The following is an 11,694-nucleotide window of genomic DNA, read 5'->3' on the forward strand; positions in this document are numbered from 1 at the left end:
ATATTCAAACTGGGAAGTAGTTATTAAATGAGAATATTTTAGTAAACTGCAGTACTGATATATGTATGTATGTAGATTGCTCAGCTACATTCTTGGTCACAGAAATATTTCACATGATTTGATCTGAAGATTTAAAGTTTAGTTCATCAAGTCTTTAACTTCATCTTTGTGACATAAATTATTCTGACATTTACACTTTTTAACCTGCACTGATGTTCTGAAAGAGACATTTTTAGTGTCTCCTATGTTGATAAAGAAAGTTTTGTTTTTCTTTGGGTTATTTTATCAATTCTGACTTTGAAGAAAACCAGGACGGGTCTCATCATGGGTCACATGCAAGTTACAATAATCTGTCACCATGTTTTCTACTTCTTCTACACCCAACATTAAATTTCAGCACAAAGTCCAACATGATGGAAAATTATGCATCTACAAAAGACTGTGAAACTATTTATAACAGGGAGCAGCTGTTGGCTGTGATTCTATTTTTAACTTATTGCTTTTTCTTTTCTTTTTTTAGTTGTTTTCATTTTTTTTTACGTTTACACTCTGATGTGATACAGCACATGTGATTCTCTCAGTCAAAGTTACTGAAGCAGAGATTTTCAGTGTATGGAAGCATCACTGCTGAAGCTGAAGGATGATTATCAGACAGAAGAGCAGCTGAATGGAAACACATGAAAACCACTATTTGAAGACCTCAGTTTTTATTTGAAGTATTAAAACCATCAACAGTGCCACAAGCATGAAAACATGAAAACTATCAAAGCAATACAGACACAGAGGGAGCAGACTGAGAGAAGCTGCAGACTAAAGCCAGTATCAGAGTCCCAGTGAGTCAGCTCAGGACTGGGAACACTGGTCTGTCATCAGAGTCTCTGAGAGTGGAGTGTGGGAGCCCTGGGTGGCCTCACAGGTCACAGAGCCCACCTTCTCCCACTGGTCTGCAGGGAGCCTCAGGGTGCTGCTCCAGCTGTAGAGGCCGTCATTCTGCAGCGCCCCGGGGCTCCTGCTCTCCTCCCAGCTGATGCTGCCACTGCCATCCACCTTCCAGGACAGCCTCCAGTCTGAGGGGAAGCCCTTGTTGGCCACACACATGACTGTAGCCTTCCCCTGCTGCAGCTCCTCACTAGAGGGCGCCAGCACGGTCAGGGAGGGGGGGACTCAACCCACTGCAGAGAGAGAGAGAGATGTTAGAGAAACTGGGAGTTTGGGTGAAACTCTTCTCCAGATGTTTCACTTCCCTCTCTGAGCTTGGTAACCATGGTAACAGACAGGCTTCACTGCTGAACCATGGCAACAGACAAGTTTCAGTACCAAAGATGAAAATATTAAAGCGTTTCTTTGACTTCTGATGTCCTCATCTGTAATCTGTGAACTATTTCTTAGTTCTACAATTACAATTAAAATAATCAGAAAAATAAATTTGTCAGAATTTTATCAAAACTCAAAAATTAAACAATTTTGTATATAAAAATGGAAAAAAACAAACAAACTTATTTTTGGTATATTTGGGAAAAATAAAAATAACTTAATTACAAATTAAATCTCATAAACTGAGCCCAACGTGGTCAGCATGCTTTTAGAGCCGGGGTGGGCAACTCCAGGCCTCGAGGGCCGGTGTCCCTGCAGGTTTTAGACGTGTCCTTGAACCAACACAGCTGATTTAAATGGCTAAATTAGCTCCTCAACATGTCCTGAAGTTCTCCAGAGACCTGGTAACGAACTAATTATGTGATTCAGGTGTGTTGACCCAAGGTGAGATCTTAAACCCGCAGGACACCGGCACCCGAGGCCTGGAATTGCCCACCCCTGTTTTAGAGTTTGGTTAAATGGTAACCATATGGCAGTATAGTAATTTTAAATCTTCATCAAAGGCGAAATGAAATGGATGACAAATTATTTGCAGATACTTTGGCAAAAGGTTAAAACATAGAAACAAAAATGTGCCATCTATGAACTGTTTTTGAAGAAAAAATTCTAAAAAAAAGTTTTAAAAATTTAAGTTTCATTGAAAGAAAATGCTCAAAAAGATTTTAGTGTGAAATAATAACGGCATCATAATTGCACAATTTGTAGAAAACTGTGCACTTTTCTGTTGCACTGTCTTGTGTCTGTATCACTCTGTTCTGTTTTTGTAGTTCTTGTATACTTGCACTTTATTATAGTCCTATGTTGATTTACTGTTATATGTAGCACCAGGGTCTTGGAGGAACGCTGTCTCATTTCACTGTGTACTGCACCACTGTATATGGCTAAAATGACAATAAAGCCACTTGAACATGTTACATGTCAGTCGTGACTTGAGTGTGTTCAAAGCAAAAGGAGATAAAAGACCACAAATAAGCTGATTATCAGTAAACCGCCTGACATAACACAACACTCATCCACAAGAAAAACTGGCAAAGAACAACAACAACTGGTAAGCTGCCTGAGTCGCACACAGTGGAGTGCCCGCGGAAACATAAAATGTCTCTGTTATGGGTCGAATATTTCACATTTCTATCAAGTAAATGATTCCATGCTGTGTTTCAAATTAAACTGAAGAGTCGTGAGTTCATTAGTCTTTGGTGAATAAATAATGACATCGTCTAATATGACATGTGTCGTTGTTTCTCTCAAGCTATATTTACCAAATTTGGACTCTTTTAACTCTAACACATCGATCCAAATTCACCCACAGATGTTCAACTGTCTTAAAGTCTGAAGGACTTGAAGGACACTTTATATGATTTATGTCAAAGAACAAGTGGTGTCATAAAACAGCTGAGCAGGCAGGCAGGAAAAGACTCAAATGCAGACTCCCAGAAACAGGACGTAAAATCAAAAACCAGCTTTATTTGCTGAATGGAAATACAAAACAAAACTAGACTGGGGGAAGTATAAACTACAAACACAAAGAGGCACACAGGGAAACACAGCCATGAGGGAGGACGCAAAACGAGGAACCCAGCTAACGCGAATAACCACAACGAGACAAAACGACCATGGAAACACAAGACCTTCACAATAAAACAGGAAACATGATGCGGGAGCGGAGAAGAGGCAGACGAAAGGGAGTGAGGGAAGACGAGGGAGAGAGCAGACACGACGGGCTGGGAAACATAGATAAACATGACGGAATGAAACACACGGAGGAGAAACAAGGCACAAGAACTCACACCACAATATAAACACAGACACACACAGGGAGACACAAAGGGCAACGGCACAAGGGGAAATCTAATAACCAAATCTAAACAGAACAATGCAGGCATTAAAGAATGATCCTTAACATAAACAAGTAGACTTAACATAATACAAAAAAATGACAAAAACACAGGAAATGCAAACCGCTTGGTCGAATGAACCAGGACAATGACAAGTGGTCTTGAATCATTTCAGCAAAATGCCCCTGCAGGAGAAAAGCCTTCACATCTCCTCACTGCACGAGTAAATTTTGACAAACTTTCTCATCTGTCTATAAATCATGAAGGGTTCATGTGAGTCACATGCCAAATATGCCATGACAACTCTTTTTAGACACATCACATTGATCCAAGTCTCTGCTGGAGTCAGTTAGATGATTTCCATAGAGAGGCACTTTGCATCAGCAGCACCATGCTCCAGTGCTCTGGGAGAGTTTATAGTCCTGAGAGTTGAACACTGGATGACTGACAGCTGTCCTTCATCACAACAGAAGCCACAGAAATCCTCCTCATCAAAAACATGACTTTGATCTGCGTCCTCATCTGGACTCTCCTCTGCTGCTGCTTCACAGGTAAAGTCCAGAGAATCAAACTCCTCTCCTCTATCAACATCTGTCCCTCTGAAATGAAGCCCACAAAACCATGAAGCTGCTTTATGTTTTTGTCTCTGTGTCCTCAGAGTCCAGAGGACAGATCACAGTGACTCAGCCTGGAGCAGTGAGCTCTGCTGTGGGAGAAACTGTGAGCATCAAGTGTCGGACCAGTCAGAATGTTTATAACTCCAACCGTTTAGCCTGGTACCAACAGAAAGATGGAGGAGTTCCTAAACTGCTCATTAAGTATGCTAGCTCTCTAGAATCAGGGATTCCAGCTCGTTTTACAGGCAGTGGATCAGACTCTGACTTCACTCTGACCATCAGTGGAGTCCAGGCTGAAGATGCAGCAGTTTATTACTGTCAGAGTTATCACTACATCAGCAGTCAGTATGTGTTCACACAGTGAAAAACAGTCGTACAAAAACCTCCCTCAGTCAGACTGAACAGAAACTGAAGTGACTGCTGCAGCTGGAAGATACTGCAGAGACTGATACAGTTCACTGAGGACACACACACACACACACACACACACACACACACACACACACACACACACACACACACACACACACACACACACACACAGCATTAACATTGAGTGTATTGCTGTAAATTAAAAGACCACCAAATACTTTGAACACACAGAAAACATCAGTAGATAAATTAAGTATTTATTAATTAGCTGCTGTAGAAATTTAAATAGTAAACTTTTGAATCCAGCATTCGTTTCCTCTTTCCCATCATTGCTTAGACTCCACTTTGTTAATTGCTTTATCAGAGCATAACTTTGAAATCTTTAAATGATTTTATTAGTTTGAATCTTAAGTCTTAAATTTTAAAGCAACATGAATAAATAAGGAGCTAAAGAAAAACCACTTTACTGCTCACAGACGTTCCTACATGATAGAGAACAAATAAGTTTAGAGTTCAGAGTTATCTCAGCACAGATGTGTTTACACATTTTAATATTATTTTACCTCAGACTGAATAAGATCTGAGCTGACTGCTGCAGAGACTGATGGATTTCCTCCAGATTTACCTTAAACAGCATCATAACCACTCATAACAACACTATTAATAGAAGCAGTAATAAACATGCATTTCACTCTTTATACAATGTAATCAGAGTATACAATGAATGCATTGTAACTGTATTTGGTATCAATAAACACAGATTTGTGTGTGATTGTGATTCATGACTTCAACTTGGAAGCTGATCTTCTCTGAGCTGAAGACTCTGCCTCTCATTCCACTTTTCAAAGTCGTGCCAGGTGGTCCTTGGGCACTGTTCTCGGCTCGTGCTAGGACATCCGACTGATGCCTGTTGCCTCTGGTTCTCTGAGACTCTCACCCTCTGGGTGCCCCATCTGGGGCCTTCCTCCTTCTCCTGCTGTGGCCTCCTGTCACGGACCCGGCTCTGGAGGTTACTCAGGGGTCCGTGAGCAGTGGTTATTATTATTGTTGTTATTATTATTATTATTACGACTATTATTTGGGGTCTGTCGTCTACTGTTCTGTCCACGTTTGTATGTATGTGTCTGCTTCTCTCTCTCTCTCCCCCCGTCCTCGGGGCTGTTGACGGAAGCGTGCGTCGTGGAAGAGGCGTGTCCGGGCGACTGTCGTCATCGGGAGTCCCTCTTTGCTGTTGCAGCTGATTACCTGACCAGGTGGTGGTGATCATCCCTCCCAGCTAGGAAGAGGTATTTAACCTGGACTCGCGGCGACAGTCGACGTGGGATTATTACTCTTGACCGGTATAGTCGGCTAGCGTGTGTGGCTTATTGTGGTTTTTCCTTCTTCCTCCAGGAAAGTCGGGCGAAGAAGCGAGTTGGGGAGCACACAAACTAAGGGAGCTACAGCACGGGACGCACTGGGAGCAAGGGATGAGCACCATTGGCAAATTACATCTCTGAGTTAATTGTTGGACTTACCTGTCTATTCACTGTAAATAAAGTGCACTGTGGCATCGCAGAGTCCTGCGTTTTGGGTCCTACTTTCCTCATCCCCACGGTCTGCCAGCCAGACTGTGACACTGCCTCTGACACCCAGGAGGGCATTATTGCACCTCCCTGCCCTCATTATTGTCTACCTTTTGTGACAATGACACACACCACAAAAAGATTGTTAATTTATGTATCTGTGCATTTTCATATCTCTGTGTTCCAGGTGCTGTATGTTTTTGTTCCCTTTGTTTTTTCTTACAGGTGCAGCAGTTGGTGACACATTGTTGGACAACACGACAACAGGCAGAGGAAACAAGAGGAACCATAGAGAACTTATAGAGCTGATCTTGCAACATGTTTTTGGCACCACAGTGCATTCAGATCATAATTCAGATTGCATAAACTGCCAGACATGACAGGATTAAACAACATATAGTAATAACATGTTTCTGTACAGGAGTATTTGAGTAAAGTAGCTCAGAGGTAAGGCAGGACAAAACCATTTAAAAATTTAAAAAGAAACACAAAAACATCAAATTACCAGGACAATGTCTCTGTTTCCCATTTTAATATCATGATTCAAACAGGAATTAAATGCAATTTGTAAACATTTAGATATAAAATTAACTAAACTGAAGCAAAGTGGTAAAAAGTAAAATATTTATAGCTTTCAGGCTCTCGGACGCTAAAAGTTTAAATACACTGATATCCTGGAAAGATGAAATGGATATGGATATCGTGAATAATTAAATGAAGTGCTCACTCAGGTTAAAACACCATCACATGAGACACATCACACTTCTACATCTGGCTGGCTCTGTGTATACTAATGTTTGTTGTTCAATGTCCTGTCATGTTTGCTGTATGGCAGGCAGCATGAAGGTTCCTGGATTCAGGATTCTTACACGGAAACAAATTTAAAGAGGCAGCTTTATTTGTTGGGAAATAATGCACAAAATAAACATTTACGAAAAACAAACCAAAACTTGAACATGGAAAATAAGAACTAGACTCTGGGGGACTAGAGACAGAAACACTAGGAAATAAGGAGCATGGAGCTAGGAATGATGGACAGAAACATGGAGAAACTTACAGCACATGGGACAACACGACAACAGGCAGAGGAAACACACAAGGGAATGACACACAGGAGGAGAGCACAGATGGAAATAATCACACATAAGGAGACCAAGGGGAAGCAAAACTGAACACAGGACAAGGACTATCAGAAGAAAACAGGAAGCATGACGAATATGTAGATGCAGAAAAGACACTGTGACTGGGGGAACAAAAACAGAGACAGACACTAGACACTGAGACATGGAGACATGACTGCCTGTGCAACAGAGGGAACAATAAACATGGAGACAAGAGCTTATACACAGGCTTGAGATGGACACTGAGGGAGGGAGAACTAGGATCACTAAGAACTTAAGAAAAAAAGATAACCAAAACCATGAATAAAAGTAATCAAAGAATATAAATTAACAACACAGACAAAACACTGGGTCACAGATCCAGCACTGTGACATGTCTGCTTCTAAACAGGACTTTTTTTTACATACTTAGCATGCTAAAACAAAAACAGAAGGACAAAGTATTGTTTAAAATACTCATTTAAAATTGATTTATTTCCAGACATCCAGTCTGGATCCTGAAAGAAAAGCGTTTGTATCATCATGATTGAGCTAAAACCTCTGAGTGTAAAGAAACACAGCTTTCTTCTTAATCGTACAGTTTGGTTGTCTGAAATCAAAAATGAAAAAACTGTAATAAATAAATGCAAAATAAGAAGGCATTTTACTATTTTGGTATTATATCCACCTTATCACATGCTGATAATCTGACAATAATGATAATAATGAAACTATACATGCATCCCATCCTATTCCAGCTGTCTTAAGGTCAGAGGCAGGGTACACCCTGGACAAGTCAAATAGTGAAACTAATAAAGACTTTAACAAAAAGAATGAATAATTCAAATAATGTCACGATCTGCAGCAGCAGATTGTGTGGAGCGGAGAGTGAGAGGACCCAAAATCAGACACGTGGAAACAGGATGGAATTTAGCAGAAAGCGAGGCGTTCATTGAGACTGCATGAAAAATACAAAGCAAAGGAAAAACAGGACTAAGACACAAATACCTAAACTGGGCAAAAACCAACACTGTGAATGTCGTGCATGAAGCATGAAACATGAAAGCTGTAACTTCAATAACTCTGATATTCTTTATTATTAACTGGGAGAAAAAGTGCCGACTCAGTCTTTTGTTCCAGGACAGACTGTCTCTGTCAGATGTAAAACCAGCAAGCGTCCTCCTGACAGACCGTGGTCTTTTTCTTGTGTTAAGAGGTTTAGTGAAGTGAGTTTCTCTCATTTTGCTGTGAACACCAGAAGAGATTAACTTCTATATAAGCTGATTAAAGCAGACCTGTAGTCTCTCATCTGCCTGCATTCCTGTGTTTGTTCTGTTAGTCTGTTCTTAACATCATGTCCACTTCAAGCTCAATTCTGTCGTCATTATTTGAGTCCAGTTATTGTCTCGCTGCCTTCTGTGAGTTACTCAGCCTCTGTTTTGTGTGCTTTAACTCTCAGACTCCTGATCTCCACCTCATCCTGACAGTTAGAGATCCTCAGCTAAGTCTCCGCCTGCTTCACCTCTGCCACCACCAGCTTCTAGACTCTTCTCTGCTTTGGTGCTTCATCACAGTTTCACTGTCAAATAGTTCATTAATCAAACTTCAGTAAATCTTCATTTGAACTTGATTTAAATGATCTCTGTTTAAACATACAGATGACACCCTGCTCTTTAATTTTACTTATTAGGTTTTTGATCAGATTAAAATGTAGATCATAAAACAGCTTTGAGACTAGAAATTATGAAGAGCACACAGATAATCTATGGTTGACATGACCTCAACATCTTATAGAGAAATATTTAATATGTGGATTAAAAAGTATATTTAACCATTTTCACTGCACATTACACTTGATGTGTCTGTTTACATTTTTATTTTGGTCTGGTTTTACAAATATTACAAAATCTTAATTTTTTAATGTGCATTTATTAAACTCACAGAGTCAAAGAACATGTTTTCTCGGTACGTTTTTATTCTTTTAAGAGTTTGAAATATCAGCTTTACAACAGACACCAAAGGATGAAACTAGAGGAGATTGTTGCTCTGATTGTTGTCATTATGAGATGGAAACATGACTGTTTGATGCTTTTTTTAAAATCTGCAAACAAAAAGAAACAGAGAGAAAGAGGAAAAACAGCATGAAAGACTCAGTGATTGACATCAGGACTGGGAACACTGGTCTCTCCTCAGTATCTCTGAGACCGGAGTCTGGGAGCCCTGGGTGGCCTCACAGGTCACAGAGCCCACCTTCCCCCACTGGTCTGCAGTGAGCGTCAGGGTGCTGCTCCAGCTGTAGAGGCCGTCATTCTGCAGCACTCCAGGAGTCCTGCTCTCCTCCCCTCTGATGCTGCTGCTGCCACTGCTGTCGCTCGTCTTCCAGGACAGACTCCAGTCTGAGGGGAAGCCCTTGTTGGCCACACACATGAGCGTGGCCTTCCCCTGCTCCAGCTCCTTGTTGGAGGGACCCAGCACCTTCAGGGCGGGGCGGGTATCACCTAGGAAACACCAATCAGCTTAGAGGACAGGAACCACAATTTGAATTTCTCCGTTAAGAAGTTTCTGTCAGGTGTTTTTTCTGCTCCACCAGTCATTCACTCACACATTGTTTCACTTCCCTTTCAGAAACCTCTCATGCATATCAGCACAGAGAGAATCATCACACAGTTTGACCTGAAATATGTTCAAACTACACTGGAAATAAAAGAAGCAGATGTGGAAACAAGTTTTTCTTTAAAACCATGTAAAGTCTGAATCATAGACGATTAGATATCAATCATTAAGCATTTTCGATTCAAAGGCCCATCTGACACAAAAACACTTTGGATTTTACACATTTTCTAATCCCCTTTTCAAATAAGAGTTATTATTTGGAAAGTTTAGAAACTAATCGATGGATAATGAAGTTTAATATTGGTTCCAGATAAAAATTTCCTTTCTCTGTGACAGAAATGTAGACAAAAAAACCATCTGCTCTGAGTCACCTTCCATCATATAACAGCAGAATAACAAATATTAAAATTGTCATAAAAAAATAAAAATTAATCTTTCAAGCTCTCTAAGACTAATTTTAAGATCCACCTTTTTCAAATTTCATAATAAAAGCAGTTTAATTAACTTACTTCCAAATTCCAGTCTGGTTCCTCCACCAAAAGTCCACTACAGTGATACAAACTCATTGAGGCGCCGTACAAAAACCTCTGACTGTAGAGAGACACGGCTCTCTGACTCTGTGTGACTGAACTAAACCTACAAGCCCTCAAAATAAAACTTTACATGGAAACTAGAAATAATCATTCATACTGTGAACTACCCCACTCTCAATTATTCACTGTAATAACCTTTCACATATAAATTTCCAAATATGACTTTTGGAGCAAAAATATTAATAAGAAAGCTAAACATTAACATTCAACATTTTTAATTAAGGAATAAAAATTAAAAGAAAAAATGAATAAATCAGCTTTATTTTTAACTTACTTCCAAATTCCAGTCTGGTTCCTCCACCGAACGTGAACCACGGTGATACAAACTCATTGAGCCGCCGTACAAAAACCTCTGACTGTAGAGAGACACGGCTCTCTGACTCTGAAACAAACAAACTCAACAAAATCATTCACTGTTTGTCCAACACACTTCATACACAGACAGTCACAACAAAAAAAGTATTATGTCTTGTAGTTGCAAATTTTCATGTATCAGTACATAAAAAATAAATTGCTCTTAAATTAGATATTGAATTACCCTATTTTTCGGACCATAAGGTGCACCGAATTATAAGGCGCATTAAGCGAAACAAAACAGTCAGATAAGTTAAACTTTACTCACCTCATTCTTCTTGCTTCCTACACATCCGTACCATTGACTCATTAATGTTGAATTCTCTCCCAGCCACTCTGTTCCCATGTTGTTGCCGTATATTAATGACTAATCTCGTATTGTGGATGGATTATCTCAGTTGTTCTGAAGCTTGGTCTGCATCCTGCCATGCAATTGTATTTGTCCCTAACCTTCAGGAACCCTCGTGTTAACTTTTATCCAGTGGAAAAAAGTTAGTATTCATCCTCCAGCTTCACTGTGTTTATGTTATGCTAACATGTGTTGCTAGCGATCACGTAGCACATCGTTATATACCAGCTAGCCCAACTTCAGTAACCCTACAAACGTCACTGCTGTTTAGTTTTCTGTCCTCATTTATGTTGGAAGTGACAGCAGAGCTGTACCTTTTCATTTTTAAGACATCTCTCAGTCAGAACATACTATATCATGTTTAGGTGGAAACCGGCGAGCTAACTTCCTGCTAACTTTTTTTTTTTTTTTTTTTTTTGTCCCGTTTGGATCTATAGCCATCAGAATTGTTGTCTTAAGGCCAAGAAAGATGCCAAGCGGATTTATTTTACCAAGTGGATCATCATGGCCTTGCCATATTGGTCCATTTAATTGACCTTTATTATAATTATGAATTTATTTTATTTTCAGTTGTTACAAACGGGACAGACATGACTGTGGGATAGGACAGGGGGAAAGAATGAAAGAGAGGGAGAGAAAGAAAACCAAAGGGGAGAAGAGACGGTGAGAAGGGGGGGAAGAGAGAAAAAAACAAACAAACAAACAAAAAAAAAAAAACACCTGGATCACCTGTATGGAAAAAAAACAGAAGAGAAAGCAAACAACAAAGAGCAACATAATAATAAAAAAAAGCACCATCACAATAAACTAGCTAGCAGTAGATATCAATAGTTACTAAATAATAAACGATATTGTGCAGCACGCAAGATAGACAGCGCACAATGTGCTTTGAGGCAGCAGCCAAGAAAGCTGTAGTCCGCGT

At 39.9% G+C, this 11,694-nt stretch overlaps 2 gene segments (V, D, J or C); both read right to left on the reverse strand.

Annotated features, from left to right (window-relative positions):
* Nucleotides 1–704: 704 nt before the first annotated feature.
* On the reverse strand, nt 705–1,164 carry LOC113014122 (Ig kappa-b4 chain C region-like; the record flags this gene model as incomplete). The annotated part of the segment is given in 1 exon segment: nt 705–1,164. A coding segment is annotated over 1 exon segment (321 nt), but the record flags the coding sequence as incomplete, so codon positions are not given.
* A 7,652-nt stretch (nt 1,165–8,816) lies between these two features.
* On the reverse strand, nt 8,817–10,769 carry LOC113015155 (Ig kappa-b4 chain C region-like). The segment is given in 3 exon segments: nt 8,817–9,361; nt 10,344–10,449; nt 10,692–10,769. Coding segments are annotated over 3 exon segments (519 nt in total).
* Nucleotides 10,770–11,694: the final 925 nt, after the last annotated feature.

Source organism: Astatotilapia calliptera, chromosome 22, assembly GCF_900246225.1.
Source record: "Astatotilapia calliptera chromosome 22, fAstCal1.2, whole genome shotgun sequence".
Taxonomy (NCBI): domain Eukaryota; kingdom Metazoa; phylum Chordata; class Actinopteri; order Cichliformes; family Cichlidae; genus Astatotilapia; species Astatotilapia calliptera.